Here is a 27,277-nt window from a genome sequence, read left to right on the forward strand (position 1 = left end):
CAACACAATAAACTCAGCCCAGTCCTTAGACAGACCATCAGGTCTGGTACTGGAGCTGCAACAGCTGCTTCCAGTTCCGGTCTCAGTTCTGGTCTCACTGGTCCCAATGGTTCTAGGTCTGGTCTCAGTTCTGGTCCTCCTCCTGGCCAGGTTTTTCACAGTGATGAAACTGCAGCTGGTAAAGTTTCATTAAAGTTTATTGTTGTTTCACAAGAGAGAGATGTTAATGAAAGACCTGATGATGTAACAACATGAGTCATCATAGTTCACGTTGTTCTTCTTCAGGTTAAATCAGACCTGACCAAGTTCCCAACACAGAAGACGACCATACCATACCATACGAACTATTCATTAGTTCATCTACTCATTTGTTCACACACACACACAAACTTAGTTGACCTCTGACCACGACAGGCCTCTGCAACCTCAGCCAACAGGAGTGGAGTCAGCAGAAGCTCCACCCACATCACGCATAGGCTGATTAATTATTACTCAGCTGTTTCACTCAGTTTTTCTGATTTGCAGGAACAACAGGTTCATGTCAATAACAGAAGATGATCAATCCCGCCCCCCCGCAGGACATCCCGGGGTATAAAAGTTTCTCTGCTGGATCTTCTCCAGCAGAGAAACTGTCCTCAGCTGCAGCAGCTGTTTCTCTTCTAGAGTTGGTGTTAATACCTTCTTAACATAAACTTAACAAAGACGTTTTATTCTTTTTCTTCTGCTCTTTCTCTTGACTTGCTCTCCAGACGCCCCCAGGATGCCTCCTCAGCTCCAGTCCCAGAACCAGAATGGACCTAAGATCCTACAAGGGGACATTAGCAGCCTGAGTCTGGCTGTCCGGGAGTTTGTGGAGGCCAATGTGAGTCTCTGTCAGCCAGACGCCGTCCACATCTGTGACGGGTCAGATGAAGAGAACCGGTCCATCCTGATCCAGCTGGAAGAGCAGGGCCTGATCAAGAAGCTGCACAAATATGAAAACTGGTAGGTGGAGCTCAGGTGGTCATTCAGGTGTCAGAAATTTGTCCCTTTCAAATACACCAGCTGTTACCATAGAAACAAAGGTTATCACATTCAAACTGTAGCTGACCAGGTTCTTCCTCCTCCTGCAGCTGGTTGGTGAGGACTGACCCGAGGGATGTGGCTCGTGTGGAGAGTAAGACGGTGATTGTGACCCAGGACCAAAAGGACACGGTGCCCACACCGCAGGGAGGCGGAATCAGCCAACTGGGCCGCTGGATGTCCCCTGAAGAGTTTGACAAAGTGATGACTCAGAGGTTTCCAGGCTGCATGAAAGGTACCAGAGAAACAAAGGGTTAACGTCTCATCACCTAAGTTTAGTGTCATGTTTAATCTGTACGGTGACATCACCTCTGACTCCACTCAGGTCGCACCATGTATGTGATTCCCTTCAGCATGGGCCCGGTGGGTTCCCCCCTCTCTAAGATAGGGGTGGAGCTGACCGACTCCCCCTATGTGGTGGCCAGTATGAGGGTGATGACCAGGATGGGCAAGGCTGTGCTGTCCACTCTGGGAAACGATGAGTTTGTCCGGTGTCTGCACTCTGTTGGTTGTCCTCTGCCACTCAAAAGTATGTTTACGATGGTGACTGAGCTACCTGCGTACAGTACCTACCTCTATAATTGTCTGTTTGAATTGAACTGTGTCCCATTTCCTGTCAGAGCCGCTGGTGAACAACTGGCCCTGTAACCCTGAGCAGACAATAATCGCCCACATACCAGAACGCAGGCAGATTGTGTCGTTTGGCAGCGGTTATGGAGGAAACTCCCTGCTGGGAAAGAAGTGCTTCGCCCTGCGCATCGCCTCACGTCTTGCCAAGGAGGAGGGCTGGCTGGCTGAGCATATGCTGGTACGGACACAGTCAACAAGTTATCGATCCATCCAAACCTACGGGCAGCCCCCCACCCCCCATAACAACCCATCCGTTCTAACCAAACCAAATGTTCCTCCTGTTCAGATCTTGGGAGTCACCAACCCTGCAGGAGTGAAGAAATACATGGTGGCAGCCTTCCCGAGTGCCTGTGGAAAAACAAACCTGGCCATGCTCTGTCCCACACTGCCAGGCTGGAAGGTCGAGTGCGTGGGCGACGACATTGCCTGGATGAAGTTTGATGACCAAGGTGAGAGATGAAAGACTTCAAATTGTAGTCTTACATCAGCATCTAACATCAGTGACACTGACATACCCCCCACTCCATAGGGAACTTAAGGGCCATCAATCCAGAGAATGGCTTCTTCGGCGTTGCACCGGGAACCTCAGCCAAAACCAACCCCTATGCAATGGCAACCATTGTCAAGAACACCATTTTCACCAATGTAGCAGAGACCAGTGATGGGGGTGTGTACTGGGAGGGAATGGATCAGGTGCTGCCAGATGAAGTGACCATCACATCCTGGAGGAACAAGCCCTGGAGCTCCAAGGATGGTAAGAGAGAAAAGTCAAAATTTAACATTAACACAAAGAAGTAGGTTTCAACTAAAATCTGATTCTGAAAGTCAGAAAACGTCACAAACTTTCCTCCACATCCTCCAGGTGAACCCTGCGCTCATCCCAACTCCCGTTTCTGCTCTCCAGCTGGTCAGTGTCCCATTATTGACCCACTGTGGGAGTCTCCGGAGGGCGTCCCCATCGAGGCCATCATCTTTGGGGGACGGCGACCAGAAGGTAAGAAAGACATTGGTGCTCTGAATACAATGCCTGAAGAGATGAATTAGATAAAACTAACAGACTGTGCTTCCTGTCAGGAGTCCCTCTGGTCTACGAGGCATTTAATTGGCAGCATGGAGTCTTTGTTGGCGCTGCTATGCGATCAGAGGCCACTGCTGCAGCTGAACACAAAGGTCAGAATCTTTCACACTCAAACATGAAGTCCTGCTCGTTTGGTCCTGGATCAGGTCTGTCTTCTGATTTCACTCAAGTAATCCCTCACTATCGTCTGGCTCCTTCTTTTCTCCAGGCAAGTTTATCATGCACGACCCATTCGCCATGCGTCCGTTCTTCGGCTACAACTTTGGACAGTACCTCTCTCACTGGCTGAGCATGGCCGACCGTCCTGGTGTCAACCTCCCCAAGATTTTCCATGTCAACTGGTTCCGCAAGAACCCCACTGGGGGCTTCTTGTGGCCCGGCTTTGGTGACAACATCCGCGTCCTGGACTGGATGTTCAGGCGGGTGAACGGCGAGGCCGGCGCCATGCCTTCCACGGTGGGATATTTGCCTGGTGCCAACTCCCTGAACCTCCAGGGTGTGCAGGGCCAAGTAGACCTGGACCAGCTGTTCTTCCTGGACAAGGAGTTCTGGCAACAGGAGGTGGAGGAAGTGAGGGAGTACTTCACCACGCAGGTGAACGTCGACCTTCCCAATGAGATGATGCGGCAGCTAGAGCTCCTGCATCAGAGGGTGCAGCAGATGTAGATTCCCTGGACAACTAGACTGTAACTGCAGTTGACCCAGAAAAACTAAACTGATGTGTAGTAGAGAAATGTACTAACTGACTAACTAACTAACTGGTAGTCCAGTTGTTTGTCCTTGTCCTAACCCTTTGACCTTCCTGACTCTCCGTCCTTTCTGTTTGTGTTTTCTGTACGACTTCGGTCTATTTATTTAGTTATTTTGATCTGACATGTTGGTGAGTCTGACAAGTTTTAATTTATTTTTATACTGTGTGAATTTCTACTGGTCCAATTAATAAAGATTTTAAACAAATTTCTGCTTCAGCTCCATTCTGTTTTTGATGTTCACTAAAGAGTTGTGTGACCTTGATCATGGAGGAGGGGTGATGATACAGTTCTGTGACTGATTGACCAGATATTCTAATTTCTCTGAACCAGAAAAAGAAGAAATGTGTCTGTAGTGTGAAGAAATATTTAAACCTAAATGGAATGGGAGCCTCATTCAAGCCTTTCTTAACATCTGGATTCATCCAAAAAGTTAATATCAAAATTACAAAAGTCCATCAGGCCAAGACATTTCTGACCATCACATATGGAGACCAAAATAACAAAGATCACAAATATAACATAAAATTATTATTTTGGAAAACAGAATTATGAGCAACAGATCCAAGTTTAAAACTCGTCGACAACCTGAGAGAACAAGAGTTGTAAGTCTTTGTGTCCTTCAGTGAATATGGTACTGGTCATGGAGTCTGTACTGGTTTGGATTTCTGTCTGTTCTGTAGGGGAATTCATGTGATCATAAATCCTGATTTGAATGAATGATTTCTTGAAATGCCTGATTAGGAAAAGATTCTCAGCATCACGATCTGAAGCAGAGAACCAAGTGAGACCACAATCATAAAGGATCCGGTTCAGACATCAGGTCACACATTTATCCTCACGTGATTTTAATGATGGCTCAGTGAGGCAATGCCATAATCTCATGCCCCTCACCTCAAGGAACACAACAGGGGCACAACCAAAACCAGGACCAGGACCAAGATCTGAACCAGGATTAGAACCAAGACCAGGACCAGGACTAGGAACAATGGTGTGTTGAATTTGCTATGGTCAAAATTCTACCTTCCCTATGTCCATGTGTCCTTCTCTCCATCCTTGTGTTCTTTCTTCCTTCGTTTCTTACATCATTGGCTTACATCAGTTTTGTGAACATAGTTATCAGCCATCTTATCTCTCATGACATCACTGATGACATCACAGGTAACCCTCAGCAAAGAGGGGAAAAAACACGATGGGATATTACGCAACATGTCCACACACACTGCTGGACATCAGCAGAGGCTCATGGGTATTTCATCGTAAACAATGAAGATGAAGTAAAAGGTCAAAGGTCGATCATTTGAATTTGTCCTGAGAAACAAGTAACCCCAACTTCTCCAGTCTTTTATTTTGAAGGGTTAATGTTTTTCTCTCAGGTTCAATTCCCTGTCAGTGAATTTTATTTTAGCCAGTCTGATAAGCAGTTTCAGACTGAGAGGACCTTTAATGGAAAATGTGTTGAAGGTTCAGAGTCTGAGGACCATAAAGTCAGTCTTCCTCTGACTGATCTGATTCTTTGTCCATCAGTTTGTCTTCATGTCACTGACTTGTGAACTTGTGTTCTGAGCAATAAACCGTCTGTCTGATGGGCCACCTGCCAGCTGTGTGGAAACAGAGTGATAACCTGCAGGACTCACAGAAAGGCCCCAATCCTGATCAACATCTGACTGCACTAAGGCTGAGCATCAGGTTACTCCTGTTCCAGGTCCAGATCTGGGCACACAGAAAATCAGGAAGTTAAATCAGGGAATACCTGAATCCGAGGCAGTCAGAAGTCATCTCTCTGATCACTGATCACAGATCCTGTTCCTTCCTTCCTGTCTTTGGAGCGCAGGCTTCATAAAACAGGATGAGGCCTCAAGCAGGTCCTGATCCTCTTCCTCCTTGTGGTTCACCTTACCTGAGCAGGTGATGAGGAAGAGGAAGGTCAGAGGTCATTAAGGGGTCACACAGAGACAGAGCAGTTAGAGCCTTTATTTTGTAGTTTTATATTTTCATTGAACTTCCTGTTGAATGTTCTTGTTGTTAATTAACTCAGACATTTAACAGAGTTCATTAATTAACTGTTACCAAGACAAACTGAAGCAGGTGAGACTGAAGGCTCATGTCAAATCTGACCATGTGACTACGTCCTCTCCTGTGGATGGTCTACAGCTCCACCTACTGGACACTGTGTCACTTTTTACACAGTTGTGTCAAACCAGCAGACCACCTTCAACAATCAGCTTTAACTGATGACCTTATAAGGACTTCCTGTCAAAGCCTTGGTCCTGACTCCTGACCCTTACTGAAGTTTATTTCTATAAATCAATAATATGAGTATTATTCCATGTAGACTGAGCTGTAGTGTCATATGTTTGACTGATGTGTCTTCAGTTCACAGTGCATTCAAAGTCACTGTGCAAAAAATACAACTTCAGGGGTCATTAACAAAACCTATACCTTACTCATATCCTGTGAATACAACACCAAAACCTGGTGAGATCATTAATTATGAAGAAAATCTACAACTACAGTAGCCCTGTTGTGACAAAAAGGTTCATACCAAAGAATAAGAAACTTCATCCTCTTCCAGAACTATGGCATCTTGTCATCAAGGGCCAGGATCTCTTCACAGACATATGCCTCATAAACCGATCACTGTCTTTATTAAATGCATAAATACATGGATGAAAACGCATCTCAGCTAATGAGTCAGTGACAGAGCAGTCTGAACATGAGTAGGAAAAATTTTATTGTCTTGAAGGGAACTGAAACTGAAATGTGTCTGATTCAACAACAACACATCCCAAATAAATAAAATCAGCTGTTCAATACACAACAATCACTTATTGACAACAATCTGTGGAGCTGGACCAGGCTGATCCAGGCCCATCCACATCTGAAGCAGGACCAATGGAGCTGGATCAGACCAGACTGGACCAGATATACTTATTGTACAAGTCCCTCATGTGATACTTTCATCAAAGTGGAAAACTTTAACAATGGACACACACACATACACACACCTGTTCTTATCTCGTTGTCCAGGAAGTTAACGTCCAGATACCTTCCAGTTGTGTCAGTCATCCAGTAACACGATGCATTTAAAGGCATGTCAGTCCAATAAGTTGGAAGGTTTGAATGATAGAAGAAGAAATAAAGGTCCCAGGAATTCTGTCAGAAGGTCACTGTGACATCATTTCCTGGTTCTAGATGACATCTAGTGGTCATGGTGATGATGGCAGCTGCACTTTGTATTGTCTCCATTATCATGTGAAGCTGAACAAGATGGCACTGTTACTATGGTAAACATGTTGATGGAGGGAGGGATCCCCCTCCTCTGGTATGTCAGGCCACTAAAAAGTGACTTGAAAGACTTTGTATCCCATGACATCATCACCACGCAAACCTCAATGGGAGAGGAAACTTCACAGGAATCGTTGTGTGTGTCTGTGTGTGCCTGTGTGTTAGGTAGTTTCACTCTCACAGTTTTACAGATAAAAACAAACAATGGTAAAAAGACCTTTTTGTTCTCAAGTAACTAAACAACAATAAAAAACACCAACACTATGTTAAAACAGTACTAATATCAGAAAGGCAAATAGAAGGTGTATTGCATCATTATGTGATACAGGACCAGGATGATTGACAACCCAAACTAGCCTGTCTCAGAATGGCACACACAACAACAACAAACAAATGTTTCCACGGAGACAACGGGTGACCAGCCAATGGCGGCAAAGGGCTGGACTACGAAGAGCTCTGTGATTGGACGACAGGCGTCTCTAGAGAACAGGTAGAGCTAATTCAGACAGTGGGAAGGAGATTGTATGTGTGTGTGTTCAGATTATACGTGACAGTTTGATGTCATCCTCTGCTGCTTCGTTGTCAACTAACAGACTTAAGACTTAAATGAACCAGCTTGTTCATTAACCAAAAATTACTTTTTACCATGTGACCAACTGAAACAGAGTCTCATTGGTGGATCAGGTGTGAGCTCTGATTGGTCTCATTGGGACATGGCTCGAGAATATGCTAATTCTCTTTGTTGCTAAAAGCTAGATTCAGAGTGGTCACGAGGCTAACTTAGTTTAGCATTAAATACAGGAAACAATAGGAAGCTACTAGCCTGGCTGTGCCCAGTGAGTCTCCATTACTAGCAGGCTAATGCTCAAGCATTGTTGTTACTCATGCTAAAGATGAGGACAGGGTGATGATATGGACCTAGACCAGGGAGGATTGAGGACTTGGTCCAGGATCGCACAGTTGTGATGCTTTTCAGTTAAGGTCACTTGATATGATCAAAGGTAATCAGACTGAGTGTGTGTGTGTGTGGGCGTGTGCATTCCCTCCTCTTCCCCTGTCACCTTTTTGTCGTCAGCCAGCGCTTCATGTGAACTGGTCTCTGTTTTGGTCCTGATGTAGACCGGTCCAGTCTTTTCATACCCGGAGTAAAACTTCCACAACCAGAGCCAAACCAGAATGGCCACCCATCAGGACCAGAGAGGGGAGGAGGACAGCAGGGAAGGTAAATAAATTAAGTCACTTTGGAACTGATGACCTCATAAGGAGGTGAAAGGTGATTGGTGCTCTGATTGGTCCAATCATCACAGCTTTGGGTCAAGAGATTAAGTTTCATGATTTGTTCTGTGGATCTGATTAGTTCTCCTCACAGGTCTGTGCTGGCTGTGTCTCAGGCTTTTAATCTGAAAGGGTGTATTTGAGAGTGGTCTTTATCCCCAGACGTGTCTGTGTGTGCGCACAGCCTGAGACACCTGTGTAGACTGAGTGAGTATCATCTTCTTCCTCTGTGATTGGGGTTGGATGGGTGGGGAGGGGTTGGTTGCATAGAGACCGGACTTGGTAACCTTGGGGTCACAGGGTCACGCTCAGAGACACCAGATGAGCCGCTGCTGACACTAGTGTCACTTTCCAACACTTCAGTGTGTCTTTTTTACAACAACTCACCCAGCGCTGCATTTAGACGTCTGCCCTAAGCGAGAGAAGAAACTGTGGAACGTTCCACAGTCCAAGGTCAGAGATCGGCCCTGCGGTCAGTGTGAGGTCAAAGGTCACAATACCTCAGGGTTACATTAGCTCAAGGTCACTTTAGGTCACACTGTATTTTAAAGCGCTGACTGACAGGATTGTTGTCTCTGTCCTGGTGCAATAAAGTGCTGAGAGACGCCTGAAAGGGAGAGGCCAACACAGGGGAGTGTGTGTGTGTGTGTGTGTGTGTGTGTGTGTGTGTGGTCAAAGCAGTGCACAGTCAGTGTGTCGTAGATCTGCCTTCCTGCTTGAGAATAGAGGGAATTAAATGGATCTCTCTCTCTCTCTGCCCCCCACAAACTTCTCGTTCTTTTACATGGCTCTGGTCTTGATTGGTTCAGATGTTTGTTTATTGTCTCTGATTAATGAGAGCAAACTTGCGTAGCATGCTTTGGCTCACCGTTTGGCCAATAGGATGAGAGAGGGAGAGAGGCAGGCTTCTGATTGGGCCCACAGCTGGGCGCTGACTCGTGGTTAGTTGCCGAACGTTTGCATAAAACAGGGATTTGTTTTGGGTTTTTTCTCAAGTACAGTGATGTCCGGCTGCTGGAATCAGACTCTGTCCTGAAGACAGCAGCTGCTGTGCACTGATCTGGACTCCCCTGGCCCCTGAAGTGTCAGGACTCTCCCTGTGCCTCAACAGAGCTCCTTCACAATAAAAGTCTCTCCAAATATTTCATCTGCGCAGCCTCAAAAATAGTGCAAATTTTCTCAGCAATGATATAAATAAAAAGTTCACTCTCTGCTTGCATACATGTGTAAATCTCCTCTGTCTTTAAAATAGAAACATTAGTGTGGAAGTTGGTACCTCTACAGATCAGTTTCCCAATAAAACTAAACAACAGACCCCCCCCCCAACCACTACCACCACCACCTACCCCACCTTGTGCAAACCTTCAGAGATGGCCGACTCCTGGTTGGTCAGATGACATAAGGCAGAAAGTTTATCCCATAGCTAAGCTAATACAAAATAAAACCCTCTATGCTAACGCTGAATCCCCAGAGCTGCTGAAGGAACTGAAGCAGCAACGGTGGATTACCATGAGAAACAACAACCAAACAGGCAGTAAGGAAAGAAAATAGTAAAGGAACAAACATGGTGAGTAAATATTTATGATGAGTGAAATAGATCCAGGGGAGGAGGCGATTCTCCCCTCTCCAACCTCTAACATCATCATCATCCTCATCAGTTCATATGAAGTGCTCCACATACAGGAAGTAGGAAGCTGTGCAGCAGGAAGTACCAGATGTCTTCCTATGACAGTGCCTAGCAGGAGCCTCGTGGTCTCCATGACTCACCTGACCAGCTGCATTGTGAACCAGGAACCAGTCCATGACAGCCAATCAGAGCAGGTTTTACCAGGTGCTTCCTTGTGGTAGGACGCAGTCGAGGTTTTCCTGAAGGCCTCCAGGGTCAGCAGTGTCACACTTGCTGAGAGTTATGGGATTTCTCATTGGCACTCCTGTTGTCCATGCTTCCTGGCTGCTGGGGTGAAGGTCGGAGCACACCGTGAATGAGTGTGAGTGGGGGGACTTGCGAGGATGGTACAGTCCGGGGGCCGTGGCTGGAACTCAGAGACGTCGGGTGGTAGTAGTGACCAATCACATCGCTGTAGGCAGGGGGGGCTCCCTGCTGCCCGATCATGGCACCTGAATGGATGCTGGGAGGCGGAGTCTGCAAACTGCAGACAGATGCAAGGTTGTCATCACAGCAAAGAAAATTTCAACATGAAGTGAACGTAGAAACTTGGGGGGGCACAGCTCATTACCTGGCCTGCAGGGGGGAGGCTGGTGGGTCAAGGAGGTGGGAATCGAACACCGTCCGGTTGGGTGGAGCTCTAACAGACTCGCGGTTCAGCTCCATCTGCTGCTCTGGGTCCCGCAGTTGGAGGGTGCAGGGCCCCTGATAGGGAGGGGGTTCCTCCCCGTCTGAGAGTGATATGGTGGGGGGCAGATCAATGAGACTCTGGGGCAGGTAGGGATACGTGGGCTGGAAGCGGCGTGGGGCGTAGGTGGGCTGGAAGCGCTGGGACTGAGGGTCACGTTGAAGGGAGGAGGAGGGGGGCCCTCCGTCCAGGGGGTGGGGACAGTACACCTGGTGCTGTGTGAGGGATGACATCATCACGTCACTGCTGCCTCACAATGACACATTTGTTATAAAGTTGGTTACTCACCTCGCTCAGACCGCTGCTGGTCCCAGGACCCTCAGGAGACCAAGGAGCCCCCTCCTGGGGGGCGGGAAAAAGAAAGTTGGTTAGGATAAAGTTTATTTCAATACAATTCGTTTAATAATGTTAGTTTTAATAAAGTTGATTTGAATAAAGTTTGTAAAAATTGAGTTTGGTTAAAAACATCCACCAGAGGATGCCACTGGACCACACAGTCCGGAGCCCAGGTCTGGCTTCTTTAACAGCTGAATCAATTAACTGACAGTGTGTATGTTTTTACACCTCACCCTTCATTCAGAGCTAATCTGCATCCACACACACACCTGAGGCTTCTTAAAAACATATGACTTCACTTGTGTTTCATGAATCAGCTGCTTCTGAGTCACTGTCTGTGTGTGTGTGCCTGCTTACAGTCAGGAGCAGCTCTGGCCAATGACATGATGTGTTAGCATTAGCATTAGCCAGCAGGAGCTGTCTTAGCATGCCTGATCATTCAACCTGTCAGTTTATTAACAATCCCATGAACCTTTTATTTGTTCACCTGTAACAAATCTGACATCACAAAGCCTAGAAGTCCTGACAGCTGGTTTTAAGGTTCAGGATGAATCCAGACTGAGCATTTCTCCGAGGACTGAGACCTTTGAGACTCTCACTGAATGAGTATAGAACTTAAACCGGATTTAGAATCAAAGACAACATGGAAGTCTCCCTGTAGACCGTCTGGGCCTTTAAAGACCGAAGGGGTCTCACACAGACCGGGTGTACATGTGTGTCTGACTCACATTGGCCAGGGGCAGGTGTCTCCGGTGCATGGGGGTGTGTCTTGAGAGGAGGGAGCGCGCTGAAAGTCGGTAGTGGTTGAGCAGGCAGGTGACAACCACCACCATCACCATCATCACCACCACAATCGCCAGGATCTGGATAAACTCCAGCTGGGCTGCAGAGACAAAGGTAGAGATTGCCATGGTTATCATGAGTCTGCCAGTGATCGCCATGGTTACGACAGGTCATCCAATCTGAGGAAACAATACTGGTGGTGCTACGGCTTTGTCATCATGGCTGTCTCACCAGGTCAGATGTTTTACAAAAAGTTTATACATCCTGATGTGTTGTGGGAAGTGTAGTGCAGAGACTGGTAATCAGGACGAAGGTACACAACATCTGGATATAAAACTGTATAGAGTTTACAGGTTGTGACCGTTTCATTTTATCTGCAGGTCCATTAAAATGTTTTAAATTCCATTTTAGCTTTTTGGGGACAAGTGGGCAAAAACACACCAGTGGATGGAGGCCTTTACCCAGCATGCTCTGGGGTAATGTGTTTAAATCATTTGACCATGTGTTTAAATTGTTAAAATGTTATACAGACACACACACACAGTCAGACTGGACCAGAAACAGACAGGGGAAGCTTTGTCTAGGCAGACTGCTCAACCCCCCTTCACAAAATCACACACACACACAGACAGGGAGCAGACGGAGGTCAGGGCCAAGTTAGACAAAACACAAAGTAGCTGAGAGACCAACAAACAGAGAAGACGGCTTTTAAAAAGAAGAACATCATTTTCCCTCAGTCCTTTGAGTCCTCACAGTCCTCATATCTTCACATGTCCCTCTAACAACATTAGACTGAATTAAATCCAGCTGGTTTGAACCCTTCACTGATCCAGTTTTAGATTAAACCTCCACCTGTTACAGAATTGGAGCCATGAGACCTGGACTGATTCGATCAAACCGCTGACAGAACCAGGTCTATCTGAAACACTGAACCAGCAGCAAATCAAAAGCACGGCACAAAACCAACTGACCTACAACACACACACACACACACACACACAAAAACTCACCACACAGTTGTGTCTGAACACAGTTGTCGTGGTTGTGCGGCTGCATGTTGTCGTTACTGGTTTTATCCAACAGATAAAAACATGTAGGTGTTTTCGGATGCTCAGTTAAAATTTAAACCCCAGACATGTCCAGGTCCTGATCCTGATCCTGGTCCCTGTCCTCCGTGTGTCCTCGCAGGCAGACACACACACTCTGAGCTTCGTCTGAGATTTGTCTGCAACTTTTTCTCCCACACATTCCCACAGTGTCCTCAGACCCACACAGGAAACAGCTGACCCCCCCCCCCAAGTTGCTGTATACAAAAGCAGTCAATGCAAAAGAGATGGGAGACAAAGGACAGGGTTAGGGGGTGAGGAGGTGGAGGGTTGGGAGTGTCTGTGCAAGACAGATGGGTCAGAGGGATGGACAGAATAATAAGTGGGGGCAGGAGCTGAAACTTAAACCTATCATCAAGAATATGCAGTGAAATAAACAACAACAACCACAAATCTGCTGCAGAACAAACACTTCTGATGGACCTTTATGAAGAATATAAACAGAAACTTATGAAAAGAGCCATTATGGCTGCCATAAATCGAGGTGCAGCAAACTACAGGAGATGGACTAAATATGTACAAATTTAATGCTTTTGTTTCATATTGTGTATTTTACTTTTTAACATCACTCTTGGCTCTTTTTTCTTCTATAAAGGGTTAGGTTTTGATTGTCTTTGTACGACATTTTTTCTCCTTATCTCTTGGCATACAGTTGCCGATAGTAGACCTTCAATATCTCCCCCATTGTAGAGGAATGCCCCACAGAAGAAGAACCACAGCATAATATCCTCAGACAGCACAGTGCTCAGAGCTCGACCCTGCTGTGTGGCTTTACCGAGGTGGGTCCAGTAGACCAGAGGTAAACCATGTTGAGCCTGCTAAACTGCTGAACTGGTCTGTGTCCCACAGATATTTGTCTGCGAATCTCCTGCCACAGAGTCATCAATCAATGGACAGGACATGGTCTTCTGTGTCTCTGTCCTCTAAAAAATTCTCACTGATACTCCATCTCTCTGTCCTCCACCTTCCTTTGTGTTGGGCTAATGCTGCCTTGATGCTTAAAGAGTGCAAGCTTGAGTGAAATGACCTTAATTGAATGGTTATTTCACCAGTCAATCAGAAACTACGGTTGTAATGGTGTGTGGGTGTGAATTATATTTAAGCTTTTTTATGGCCTCATGTTTTACTTCCTTTCATGTTAAACCCTTAAAGTTGCGTTTGATGTCTATAAATATGATTGATTGATTACTGAATGTGCACATAAGTCATGTGATAAGAGTTTTAAATCTCTGTTTTTATTTTCACATCATGATATGAGAGCGTCATTTAAAGTTTTTATTTCTGCCTGTCAGACATTCTCTGACATACAGGCTAATCCACCAGAATATGTTACCATGGTAACTCAATAGGATCTTAAGTCTCGTTGATGGAATGGAACTTTTACTTAACTAAGACAAACTTATTGAAAAAAGTGTGGCTTTTCCTTAAAGGTGCTTTGTGGAAAGCCCCAACACAACAACAACAATCACAACAGTAACCACAACAACATTTTCAAAGACAATAACAACCAAAAAATGCCTATAAAACCTGTTAACAGTTTTCATTTGTTGGTAGAGAAGCCATTATTTGCTTCCTTGCCGTCTAGACTAGGGGTGGAGGCAAGTGGGGGTAATGAAAACAATTAGCTCATTTGTCTTCTGCTACCCTTGTTCCCCCCTCCAGCGAAAGGTCACAGACAGTCACTGTCAGGTCAGATGGTTCAGGCGAGCAAAAAAAAGAGGAGACAGCAAATAAATAAGCATAAAAATGAAGAAATGAAAAATAAAAAAGGAAAGGAGAAAAAGAGAGAAAGGGCAAGAAGAGAGCAAAGCCCCCCCCCCCCCCAACCCCATGACTCAACAGTCTGGGGAGACAGAAATAGCACAGACAGCTGTGTGTGTGTGTGAGTGTGAGTGAGTGAGTGAGAGTGAGAGAAAAAAAGAGGGTTAAAGGTCACTCAATTCACCTACCAATTTCCATGAGAAAAGCTATAGTGGATGGACACACACACAGACACATATACACACACACACACACACACACATTCTCTCTCCATTGACTTTGGATGTCACAGTCATGGTGCAGTGTGGGAACTTTGAGCCACAAACTCTCATTGGTCTTTCAACAGTGGGAAAATGGAGGGGGGAGTGACCCCTCCCATTCTTCCACCACAACACACATCTTCACAGACACAGACACACTCTCTGCCACTGTCAGCTGTTTGTCTAACATCAAAATCAGACCACTGAGTCTTTGTAGGTCCAAGTCTCACTCATACCTTTCCTCAGACAGGAAGTGAACAAGGAAATAATGACACTCAGAACAGCAGAGAAGACGAGCCGATGAGCAGAAGAAGACATGAAATAGAAATGCAGAGATGTGAGAGCGGAACAGAAGGCTAAAGGTGCCATACTAAACATGGGCTTCATCTGAAAGCTAGCGATGCTAATGCTAACGGAGGAGAGCAAGAGAAACTGAAAACACAACTGTCTGACCTCTGACCTGACTAATTGTTCACCTGCTTCTCTGTCAAGAACCCACCAGGTTCATCCTCATCAGACAGAGACAACAATAACTTTCTCTGTCTGGGTTTCTCCTTCTCTGTCTGGAACATATGAAAATTAAACTCATTATCAGCTGCTCGTCTGGCTCTGTGTGTGTATCTATATGTGTTTGTGTGCATCTGAGTGTGTATGTATGTGGTTCAGACTACGTAATGACAGAGCAGCCTGTTGTGGCTCAGACTAATTAATGGAGAAATTGTTCCCTGTCACTTTGACACATAAACAGGCTGTTACGTTGGATCAGAATAGTTAAAGGAAAGTTCAGCTCCTCACTGGGTCCAGACTAATTCAGAGCGAGTCACTGTCTAGAACATTTCATTATTGACAAGGACATGTGGCTCAGACTAATTCTTGAACATGTTTTAACACAAGAGCCCAGCATTCCTGGAAAAAACACCTCAGCTTCATTAAAGTTGTTATTAAAGACGACACAATACAACTCCACACTAATCAATGGAGCACAAACATTTTCCCAAGTGATTAATGTGAGGGTTTGGACTGTTGGACCATCCTGACACAGACTAATTAATGGAAGACAACATAAAGACTGGAATGGAAGTGTTTTGACCATCTCAGACTAATTAATGGAAGCGTATTCACACCAGCAGACACATAAGCAGCCGAACTTCAGTCATCACTGGGACAATACAGGGCCCTCAGTATGCAGATCATTGGCAGACAGCACACACAGACACACACCATCCCCCAAAGTGACAATGACCTTGACCTCCAGACACACACACTGTGCATGAATCTACATAAATGCATGATGAGACCTGCTGATGACGTCTTATACGTATGTGTGTGTGTTTTCATGCTGTCTAGACTAACAAACAAAGAACAGCTGAGAGGGTGAACAAAAGGAACAGAGAGGGCGAAAAAATTAAAGGAGAAAGGAAGGAAGGAAGGAAGGTTCCACAGAAGAGGCTGTGAGCTAACAAGGCTAACAGCTAAAAGGTGAATGTTGTCGGTTCAGTGAACACAGTTTGATCAGGATGGATTTTTGATGCAAATTATTTTTCATATTCAGCTTCCACCGTCAGCAGAAGAACATTACATTTCCCAGCATGCACCTCACCATCTGTGTCCTGTCCCAGATCTGATCATCCAGAGTCCGGATTCAAGGACCAGATGAGCCCCAGGGTCCAGTCAGTCTGATTGGGCCTTCAGGTGTGTCCCTTACCTGGACCATGAATACTCCAACTGGTCCTACGTATCCCATGATGCATTGCAGCAGAGCACAGACAGCCAGCCTGATGATACACACATAACAGATACAAGCACACAGACACACACTCACACATTCAGAGAAATCGATACAGAAGCACGCTCAGACACACAGTGTTGTTGTTGTTGTGCCTGTTAATGTAACGGACTGTGTGTTGTGTTAACCATGTGATCTGGCAGTTAGCTGTGTTGCTAATCTTTCTGCTAACAGTTAAACAGACCATCCACCTTTCGGTTTCCTGACACATAAACAGTCCGGCACAGACACACAACAGTCATCACTTCCTGTCTGCTCAGGGATGGTCCGACCCCCCTCTCGCGCACACACACACACACACACACACATTGTGAGTAATGCTGATGTCATGTGATTTGACTACTGATGACTGCCAACAGTGAGTGTGTGTGTGTGTCTAACAGGTAAATGTAACCCTACAATTAACCCTCTCAGATCCAGATGAGGGAGGATGAAAAGCAGCAGACTGAAGTGTCTGTCAGGACAGACCAAAACTACACAACCACACAAAGTCGCCCACATCTACACACAACTGGTTGTGTAATTAGCGAAGTTACAGTTGTCTTAGCAGCAGTTATGACGAATGTCAGGAAGACAATTAATATTATCTGATCAATAATCTACTGATCAGCGTAACTGATGTCCTTCAACACACACACACACACACACAGTGTCACCACTAAACATTATCAGGATCGCCATCGGGAATCGAACCAGTGACCCAGGAGCGTCCCGTCTTCCTTCGACCCAGCTGAACTTCCCCCGCCCCCGGTCAGAGGTCCGGAGGACCGGGACAGACATAACACCCGAGCAGGAGCTGCGGCTCAGTCCGGCTCATGGAACCGAAGTCAAGTTCAGATCCAGGACCACAGACTGACTCACAACACAACAGACACACAACCACCTTCACACATCCAGCATCATCACGACCTGGGTCCCGAAGACACACAACAGGAGTCCCTTACTCGGCTCCATGGTCCGGAGAGCCCGCCGGCAGTCACAGGAACAGGACTCATTGGTTCCGTTCGGGACCCCCATCTGGTCCAACACCGGCAGCCGGGACCGGACATCGACTCCCGGACGGGACGCACGGAGCAGCCGGAGAGCCGCACCACAGTCCGGCCACAGAATCCTGCCTGGTTCGTCCTCCTCCGGTCGGTTCTCACGGAATGACCGCAGACTGAACTGTTCCTGCCAGCTGTCTGCTCCTGTCTGCCCCCCCCCCCTCTGTCAGCTCCTTTTTATGGCTTAACTCACATCAACATTAATACGAATAATTACTGTTTACTGAGATTAACAGTTTTCTTTCTTATTTCTGAAGAATATTTTTACTCCTTAAGAACTTTGAAAGATTAAAGAAAGACTGGAAATATTAACGAAAGCGTCTGAAGGGTTAAAGGTCTGACTGTTCCGATAGCCCCGCCCCCGCCCCGCCCAAGCCCCGCCCACCATCGCATCAATCTGGGCTGGATCAGGTTTGTGTTTTTCCTGAAATCTACTTTGACTTGGTCAGTCGTGTAGCAGTTGGTCACTGGGCCATAAGCCAATCAGGAGAGACAGGAAGTGAAGGCAGCTGATTAGCAGCAGGTGAGAGTGCAGCCTTCACCCTCCATGTGGCTGTGATGGCGTGTGGTAAACTGGACTTTTGGGGGGGGGGGTTTAACATTGTTTTATTAGTATTTTAACTGTTAGGGTAATGTGGGGGTGCATGCACCCTGAGATACTTGTATTTTCTTGATTTTAATATTGGGTTTGCCATGGTTGTAGGGAGAAAAGACAGATAATAGCAAAATACAAAAACATTTAAACATTGTAATGTCCCCTACAATTCAGGAGCCGTTTTTTAGGCATAGCACTGACTGCTGTTTGTTTTAATTTAGTGTTTTAGTCTTATTGCTTTTTCTATTTTTAGGGGTTGAATATGTCTAGTTTTAGAGTTTTCACACTCTGTCTCCTTTTATTCTAGTGCTGTGACTGGTGGGGCCTCCACTCATCGGTGTGGTTGGGGTGTTGGGAGTTCACTCTAGATGGTGATTTGGTTTGTGGGTGTACGTTGTCATTAGTGTGGGGTTTTTTTTGTTTTTAAACTTTAAGTGTGTTGATTTATATTTCTTTTGATTACATAGTATACTCCCAGTACCCTGGCAGTGAGTGGTTGATTTTTCCCAGTCGTGGTATGACTGTCTTGTTCTTTCCTTTCTGTATTTTTAAGGTTTTGGTCAACTATAAATAAATAGCTGTGTATGACCCACACTGACTGTTGTGCTCTTTAAGGTTACTGTTAGTAAGTCATTCAATTAGTCTGTATTTGTAAACTGCTGTTTACAAATATCACCAAAATAGTACTAATTCATTTGGAAAATGTACAACAGACAATGCCTGGAATAAAGACATTTATAAAAAAAAAAAAAAAATCTGCTTCACATTAAGCTTTTTGATAAAACTTTTCTTGACTGATTTTAAAACATCAGTTTTACTGTTGTCTGGTCATTGTTTTTTTTGTGGATGTTGTTCATCTGTACAGTCACAAATCAGCTGTAACTGTCAAGGCCTGTTCAAATAAGTGTATTTACTTAGAAAATGTATAATATAATTCTTTGCATCAATATTATGTTTCATTGAATTAATAATTCAATTATAAATTAAACAGACATGGTGCCAGGATGTTTTCTCTCCTGGTGCGAAAGTGGAACTTTCGATTCGATTCGTGGGGGTGCTAAGAAAATAATTGATTTTCATGACTTCAGTCACTTAATATGAAGGTTCTGTTTTTTCAATAAAAGCAGTTCTGACACACGATACGAGAATGTTTGATATAAAAGTAGTTTTAACTGAATTTGGCCAGAGAATCTCCCTCTTCTTGTTTGTCACTATGGGAGACCCGGTCTTTATTTTCTACCTGCACTCTTTTTATTCTTGATCACAAAACAATCCATTGCAACAGACTGTAGGCTAGCAGGCCTGGAGTCCACCTACACACAGGTTATACACTAATGGGGTACAGGCGCGGCACAAACACGTAAGCAGGAATTGGATTTGAACAGATTAGCAACTTGTGAACTTTTTAATGTTTTTAACTTAAAAAAAATAAAATATAAAATAAAATGCTTCAGGGACTTAACTGGGGCTATGCAGATTTTTGACAGGCGAATAATTCATAGTAGTATTTGTCTGTTTTTTACAGCCTCAGGTTGAACACCATGTGGCTGTTTCACAGCTTCTTCCAGTATCACCTCTAGTCCAGTCCCCCCCGGTCCACTTCCTGTTCCAGTCCAGTTTCCTCCTGGACTTGTGAAGACCACGATGGGTCCTCAGTGTCTATTGAAGCAGTGAGAACATCGCCTGTGTGTGCCCTGCAAGTGGAGGCAAGAGAAATACCATTGTATTTACAGAAGAAGCAATTTAGAGGGAATTAGTGGATAAGTTTGAGGGGGCATAGTCATAATCTTCCAACTAAAAGGTACTACAAACTGAACTTCAAAATCAAGTTTTGGGTGGATAGGGGACACAACAGCAAGAGAATTGGGGATGTATGGAATAGAGTTCTGTCCAACAGTAGAATGGCCTAGGATGTGTGGATGCAAGAACCGTTTTAGATTTGAATTTACCTCCAGTTAAATCAAAAAAATAACTGTATGGACCTAGTAAATGAGTTTTAAAGTTATACAGAGAATATACACAGATGGATTGAAAGATCCAGAAACTGATCGTAGTGGATCTGCAATCTCAGTTCCCAGTCGCAGAGTTGCAAAAGGACATCATATTACTTATGTGTATATTCAGTGGAGTTATATGCTATCTGGCTCGCCTTAGAATGGATTATGCAAACTAAAACAAAAGGAGCCCTGATTTGTAGTGACTCAGCAGCAGCTTTGGTTAGTCTAAAAATAGGCTCATCCTGTAATCGTCAGGATCTGGTGTTCACAGTAATTTAAACGGGACACTTTATATCATTGAAAAACATCCAATTGGTATCTGTGACATCTGTAAACAAGCTGAAACAACAGAACATGCTGTTGTAAATTGCAGAAATTATATCCAAGAAAGACTGAGCATGTTGACAGGGATTTGAAAAGTTGGACTGATAGGGATGGATCTTAAAAGTACTCTTCAGTGTGGACAGAAAAGGTAAGGCCGGAGATATTTATTGGAATTTCTTTTAAGAACTGGGCTGACAAGGAGAATGCTGCTACCATCATACCTGTGCCGAAGAAACCTGTCCCATCCTGCTTCAACGACTACCGCCCTGTGGCACTGACACCCATCATTATGAAGTGCTTTGAATGGCTAGTCATGTCACATGTAAAATCCATCCTCCCCCAACCCTGGACTCCTTCCAGTTCGCATACAAAACCAAACTATCCACAGAGGATGCAATCTGCTCTGCCCTCCACCCAGCCCTCACTCACCTAGACAAAAAAGACTCATATGTGAGAATGCTGTTTGTAAGCATTCAGCATCATTATATCCCAGCAACTTATCTGCAAACTGGAGCTCAGCACCTCCCTCTGCGACTGGCTGCTGGACTTCCTCGGTCAGAGGCCACAAACAGTGCGTGCCGGCAACAGCACCTCAAGCAGCATTACACTGAGCACAGGGCCCCCCCCCCAAGGCTGTGTGCTCGGTCCCCTGCTTCTCACCCTGCTGACACATGACTGCACAACAACCTACAGCACCAATCACATAGCGAAGTTTGCGACACAACAAAACAACCCTGGTGGGACTCATCACCAAGGGCGATGAGACTCACTACAGGAATGAGGTCAACCTTCTGACCACAGGGTGCAAAAGCAACAACCTCCTGCTGAATGTCAGCAAGACCAAGGAGGTTGTTGTTGACCTCCAAAGAGGCCACACCCAACACCTGCCATTGGCCATCGATGGTGCTGCTGTTTCCTGCACAAACTCAAGTGGGCAAATGCGCCACCACATTCTACCAAGACACCATTGAGAGCATCCTTTCCAGTTGCATCACTGTGTGGGGCGGAAGCTGCACAGACTACAACATAGTGAACACAGCTGAAAAGATCATTGGTACCCCACTCCCCTCCCTGCAGGACATTTACACCACCCACCTCACAAACAAAGCAATCTCAATGGTGAGTGATGCAAGGCACCCTGCACACAAACTGTTCAGTCTCCTGCCCTCTGGGAGGAGGTACAGGAGCCTCTGTTCCCCTACCTCCAGACTCACAAACAGCCTCATCCATCAGGCTGTGAGGATGCTGAACTCTCTCCCCTCTCTACCCTCAGGTCCATCCACCAGGCTTTCAGAAAGCTAAAATCTGACTTTGCACCACCATGCCACTTGCACACTTGAAAACTACAGCTGCTATATTGTCTTTGCACTATAACATTTTTGAATATTTACATCATTTATTTTATACAAATAAAACCTGCTGCTACTTTTCTACTTCACACTTTTATTTATCTACTGCGCACCTTTACTTTATATTATTGTTTAATGTTTACTTTCACTTTAACGTTAGGAAATGTCTGTTTTCAGCAGTTTACGTTTGTCTCTTTTTCTTGTTGTGCCTGTCTACATGTCTTCATGTCTTGTCTTCTCTTCACCGTGGGATAGTGAGAAACGGGATTTCGATTGCTTTGTATGTCAGGCACATGTGAAGAAACTGACAACAAAGCTGATTTTGACGTTTGACTTTGACCAAACAATAGATATAATTAGTCCCAATAGGTGGCAGTAATGCAACTAAAAACGACGCCAGCTGCCTTAAAACCTCAAAGAAGAAGAAGAAGAAGAAGAAGAAGAAGAAGAAGAAGAAGAAGAAGAAGAAGCCGACGACGACGACGACGAGGAAGAGGAAGATGAAGCGGAAGCCCATGATGGCAGACTGTGATGGAAATGTGTGTGAGAGTCTCCGGAAGCTGCTGAGCTCCGTCCGGACCGTCCGGGACCAAGTCCGAGGTAACCGGGCCGGAGTCTTGCAAGATACCGCAGATTCACGCGTCTGGAGCTGAAGTTAGCAGGAGCTGAAGTTAGCGTTGTTTTGAAGACAACAGATCCGTTCACCTGTTAGCTAACTGCTGGCTAAAGTGTTAGCAGGTGTTTCTGTGACGTGTCTCACATCATGACATAGCCATAGCTCAGTTGCTCAGGTAAAGGATAACACCTTCATGGACACTAAAGTTATTAAGTCACAAAGATAAAGAATCAACAACAACACACAACAGTTCATGCCGACTTAAACTGCATCACAACACAAAGTGAGCCTGAACACATTAAAAAGGTTGAACAGGAAGTGTTTAATATCTGACTGATTGAACTGTCACACAGGAAGTGATGTCATATTTCCATCTGTCATAACCGTAGATTCTCTGATGTTACCAGCTTTGCTTTTGGTGCTTTGGTATGGTTCAGTCTGTCAGTCACACAGAAGCCCCGCCCCTTAACCCCTCCCCTTTCCCTCTAAATGGACCATCATTTAAAAATTTCAGAGCTATTTCAGACTGAGACCATAAATTAATCAGGAAAATGTTTACTGAGCAGGAGGAGGGACATTTTCCCACAGACTTCAATATAAGGGAGGAGGAAGAGGGACATTTCCCCATAGACTTAAGTATAAAGGAGGAGGAGGAGGAGGGACATTTTCCCATAGACTTAAGTATAAAGGAGGAGGAGGAGGGACATTTTCCCATGGACTTCAATATAAGGAGGAGGGGGGACATTTTCCCATAGACTTCAATACAGTCTGACTTATGACCTCTTGCCCTAAAGGAACATGACTCTTTGGTAAAAGAGCAGCAAACAACAGCATCATCATGTTTCTGGACCAGCCTGTAGATTTCTGATATTAATGAAAACCTTCAGGTGCTCAGGTTCAGATGGCTTCATCTCTAAACTTCAAGTGTCTGTTTTCCCTCCAGATGCAGAGTCCAATGAGTCAGACGGCGCCTTCAACCTCCTGAACTTCTGGGACACGCTGAGTTCAGTTCACTTTGTCTCACGGCCCCCAACACACACACATGCACACACTCTAGCATATTACTCCCCCCACTGAAGTGTCTCCTCTGTCCTCAGTCCAGGCTGTGAGGGCTGTGTCTCAGGAAGCCACCAAGCTCAGTATCGCCTTCTCCAAACCGCCGCCACCATCACCACAGGTCAGGAACCCGCCATGAACAAAGCAAGCAATCTAATTGGTTCATAAGTGTTGTGTCCTGAGTTACTCTTCATTGAGCCGTATCACTCTGCGGCTGAGGAAGTAACGGGACTGTTAAACAAACATGAAAGTTAGTGGTTATTTACAACATTATGAGTCTGAGCTAACAAAGACAGGCACAGTACTTGCAGGCAGCCGGGGCACTCTTTTTTGTGTTTATTAAAAAAGAAAGAAATGTTAAAGTAATATTTTAGTGTTTCTATTACTCTCACTTTTTTGGTAGACTTATGACCATTTTAAAAAAAGTAGGAGCTCACTTCAGTTTGAGATATACACTGATTGCATCACATGAGGTGGCCTCCATGTATGATATGAGTGTGTATTATGGCCAGTCGTGAGCTACTCCTAAAACACATGTACACATTTGTGTGTATACTGTATATTTCCTTGCCTTTCACTCTGAGCTGTATCAGATTGAATGTTAAAAACGATCCAGATCAGGACTGAGTCTCCTCCGTCTCCTCTGCAGGAAGGACAGATGCTGTCAGAGTCCGTTCTGAAGAGCGTCCTCACCCTGTCCACTGTCTTCTATTGGCTACCAACAAGTCAAGGTGATGATGTCACTGCTCCCTGGGTTTAACGAGTCAGCTCCATGACACCGGAGAACTAGACTGTTGTGGTTCTGCCTGATTCAGGACTCAGTCTGGAACGAGGTCCTGACAGTCTTTGTCCATGTCTCAGGTGCCAGTCTGAGGAGAAGGGTCAGAGATGCTACCGTCAATGTCTTGGATGGACTGACACAGCTGGTGGACGTGATACTGAGCTCACCGCTGCAGAGGTATCACACTGACACACACTGTCGCACACATACACAGATTCACACTGACAGGATGTTGTTGTTTGTCCAGCCTGACACAGGATCAACTGACATCAACAGGAAGTGTGTGGTCGGCCTGCGACCAGTTCGCCCAGCTCCCCCAAGGTGGGTTGACTGACTCACCTGACAGGTGTACTTCTGACATGTAGGGGGTGACGTTGTACCGACAGTTTCTGTACACCCAGCAGGTTGATTGTCTCTTGAAAACAATGTTAACACAAAAACAATCAAAACAATAAGAAGGAAAAAGGATTCCAGCTGAAAAAGGTTTAAAGATTTAAAAAATATCACGTTTATGCCATTTTAGAGTGAAATATTTCTTAGAGATGTCCCTTTTCTTTTATTTTACATTCTATTTCATGCTATTTAATTCTATATCTTATTCTGCATCTATGCAACCATACACTAATCTCTGTTTTTTGTTTACAAACAACGAAAATAAAGAGGATCCTGATTCTGAAAAGTCCATATTAGAGTTAATAATGAACTTTGAGCCTATCAGCTCTCAGCTCTGGTGATTGTGTTTCAGATAATAAAGTTGCTGTGATGGAGATTCTGTCTGAACAGATCAACGTTGTGAAGGATGCCATCCAGGAGTTGGATCAGGTAAACACAAAGTGGCACACTGACAGACACACACACACAAAGATAGAGACCAGATGACCCCCCAGCAAACCCCCCTACCCCACCCCCCAGGCTCTGTCCCAGGATCCCTTCAGTGACTTTCTTGATAATGACGATGACCTGGAGGGAGACGACCCTCTGGGTCAACAGGAAACCAACTGGTCAGATGAGGACCGGCGTGTGATTGGTCCATGTCAGGGGCTGATGAAGGCAGGGGTGGCATGTCTGAGGAAGATGACATCAGCTGTCAGAACAAATGGTGACATCACCACTCCCCAAAACCTGTCACAGCTTGATGACCTTGCTGATGTCATCAGGGAGATCAGTCCTGGGTAGGTACACACACACACACACACACTCTCTTGTTGAGTGTTTCCATCTAAAGTAATCATCAGTTTTTGTCGTTTCTCCTGCTCCTCCAGCGTCGATGGCCTCGCTGTCTGTCTGTACCCACCCATGGATTACAGTGGAATAGACAACAATGTAAGACAGACGCACACAGACACACCTGAACCAGCTGCTGCTGCTGTATCATTAACCTTCCATTTTAACCATTCTGTTGTTCTGCTTTTTATTTGTCCCAAATTCAAAAAGCTTTCCAGGACAATTTCATTAAACTTGTCTGACTCTTATTTCTCAATTAAAAATCACAAAGACTTGGTGATATTATCAGCGTCCTCGTCTGTTCCTAGATCAGACTCTGGATGAGCCATTTCCTGCAGTCCTGGATCAGTGGAGCCCCACCCTCTCAGAGCGGCAGGGGGGCTGGCTCCACCCCCATTGCACCTTTTCAGTTTGGCTTCCTGTTGCCTGGACATGCTTAGGCATGTCAGGCGGGATCAGTTCTTACTCAGTTGATAGTGAAAAGGACACAAAAAGTTAAATGATGATGATGATGATGATGAATGTGTGTCAGGGGATCAACAGAAACACGAAACCAGGTGACACAACACACAGAGTGGGAGTCAACTGGTTTCACTCTGACTGAACTGGACTTAAGATCCCTCACGTCACACTGAAAGCTGCTTTTCTTGTTCTGGTTTTCTCATTTGTGAACTTTTTTCTTCAAATAAAATACATTTGTATGTTCAACTTCCCAAAGTTTGAAGCGGCAGGCAGAACAAATAATTTTTATCAAAGCTGCAGATTTTAAAAGACAGACGTCATTAATCAGAGATGTAAATGAAGAATAACTGACATTTGTTTCTGTTCAGGCGTCAAAACTGGCTCTTCTGCTGAAGAAACTCCTGGAGACCATCAGGTGAGAACCTGCACTCACATAAATGTCTTCGTCTGTCCCCCTCTGTCCTGTGTGTGTTTGTGTCTTCTTGTCTGATCATCCTATTCCATCAGATGAACTTGGCCCAGTAACCTCAGTCCTCTGTCCTTCAGATCCAGTCATGTGTGTGGAGAGTCAGAGCTGACTTGGGTCCAATTCTTAGATGGAGCCGTGACCCATAACCTGCAGAAAACCAGAGACCTGATCCAGGAGGAGAAATAGTGTGTGTGTGTGTTTTATCTCCAGGTTTCATTCTCTAAATTCAATAACATCAATAAACTCATCTCCAAAGTTAATCTGTTGTTGATCGTTTTCCATGTACACACACACAGGTTTGGATTCAAATTTTAATTTCAAATTTATATGGCGCCAAATCCGAACAGAGTGACATCAATGTTCTTATACAGAACAGGTCCAGACCAAACTCTGTATGGAGTTATTGAATTCACTCCTTTTTGTGAGTTCACTGTCAATTCTCCGCTCACTACAATAACAGTAGTATTTATAATAGTCATGATAATAAAAGGATAAAAACTTCTTCGAATGGTTAAAAACATCAATGAATCAGAAATCATCTTAATCAGGGCACTTTAGTATTTAAATAAAAAAACATAATAGTTTTAATGTAACTGAAAATATTTACAGCAAATGCACAAAAGGGATGCAATTATGTTTCATGTTTCCTGTGAAGAAGAAGCAGTTAAAACCTGTGATATAAAGATTATAATGATACCATCACAAATCCACCCAGTAATTAAAGCTGGTTTCTTTTCTTTGTGCATCTTTGTCACAGTGAAGGTCACAGACATTCTGTCTCTGATTCAGTAAAATCCAGCTGATACTGGATCATCAGATTCAGACTCCTTCACCCCAAGTGTGAAGGAGAGATATTGTAGGTCCTTCCTTCCTGCTGCTGTCAGACTGTTTAA

The 27,277-nt window shown here is 44.9% G+C and overlaps 3 protein-coding genes across 9 annotated transcripts; 2 read left to right on the forward strand and 1 right to left on the reverse strand.

Moving 5' to 3' along the window:
• Nucleotides 1-576: 576 nt before the first annotated feature.
• pck1 (phosphoenolpyruvate carboxykinase 1 (soluble)) lies at nucleotides 577-3,436 on the forward strand. The gene is made up of 10 exons (XM_029502503.1): nucleotides 577-589; nucleotides 750-984; nucleotides 1,113-1,297; nucleotides 1,388-1,591; nucleotides 1,683-1,870; nucleotides 1,979-2,141; nucleotides 2,222-2,446; nucleotides 2,555-2,686; nucleotides 2,767-2,862; nucleotides 2,979-3,436. Exons 2-10 carry the CDS (start codon nucleotides 761-763, stop codon nucleotides 3,434-3,436), a joined length of 1,875 nt encoding a protein of 624 aa, XP_029358363.1. The 5' UTR covers nucleotides 577-589; nucleotides 750-760.
• On the reverse strand, nucleotides 2,616-17,606 carry pmepa1 (prostate transmembrane protein, androgen induced 1). 6 transcript variants are annotated; one of them, XR_003840746.1, is made up of 7 exons: nucleotides 17,413-17,606; nucleotides 11,501-11,655; nucleotides 10,725-10,778; nucleotides 10,320-10,651; nucleotides 6,528-10,232; nucleotides 5,273-5,419; nucleotides 2,616-2,663 (listed from the first exon to the last, which is right to left on the reverse strand). XR_003840746.1 is itself a non-coding variant. In XM_029502504.1 (5 exons), the coding sequence occupies exons 1-5, from the start codon at nucleotides 17,483-17,485 to the stop codon at nucleotides 9,974-9,976; spliced, it is 873 nt and encodes a 290-aa protein (XP_029358364.1). In that variant the 5' UTR covers nucleotides 17,486-17,606; the 3' UTR covers nucleotides 6,243-9,973. The 6 variants fall into 6 exon arrangements, 4 of the variants coding, with proteins under 4 accessions (XP_029358364.1, XP_029358366.1, XP_029358367.1 ...); XR_003840747.1 differs by lacking the exons at nucleotides 2,616-2,663; nucleotides 5,273-5,419 and adding an exon at nucleotides 5,127-5,232; XM_029502504.1 differs by lacking the exons at nucleotides 2,616-2,663; nucleotides 5,273-5,419 and having other exon boundaries at nucleotides 6,243-10,232.
• Nucleotides 17,607-22,218: 4,612 nt separating this feature from the next.
• On the forward strand, nucleotides 22,219-26,644 carry ccndbp1 (cyclin D-type binding-protein 1). 2 transcript variants are annotated; one of them, XM_029502284.1, is made up of 11 exons: nucleotides 22,219-22,376; nucleotides 23,336-23,395; nucleotides 23,490-23,569; nucleotides 24,098-24,179; nucleotides 24,310-24,406; nucleotides 24,477-24,550; nucleotides 24,975-25,051; nucleotides 25,142-25,401; nucleotides 25,492-25,552; nucleotides 26,284-26,330; nucleotides 26,462-26,644. In XM_029502284.1, the coding sequence occupies exons 1-11, from the start codon at nucleotides 22,277-22,279 to the stop codon at nucleotides 26,568-26,570; spliced, it is 1,047 nt and encodes a 348-aa protein (XP_029358144.1). In that variant the 5' UTR covers nucleotides 22,219-22,276; the 3' UTR covers nucleotides 26,571-26,644. The 2 variants fall into 2 exon arrangements, 1 of the variants encoding a protein (XP_029358144.1); XR_003840739.1 differs by having other exon boundaries at nucleotides 22,247-22,567; nucleotides 25,492-26,330; nucleotides 26,462-26,563.
• The last annotated feature ends 633 nt before the right edge of the window (nucleotides 26,645-27,277 follow it).

The sequence above is a fragment of the Echeneis naucrates genome, chromosome 5 (assembly GCF_900963305.1).
Source record: "Echeneis naucrates chromosome 5, fEcheNa1.1, whole genome shotgun sequence".
In the NCBI taxonomy this organism is placed as follows: domain Eukaryota; kingdom Metazoa; phylum Chordata; class Actinopteri; order Carangiformes; family Echeneidae; genus Echeneis; species Echeneis naucrates.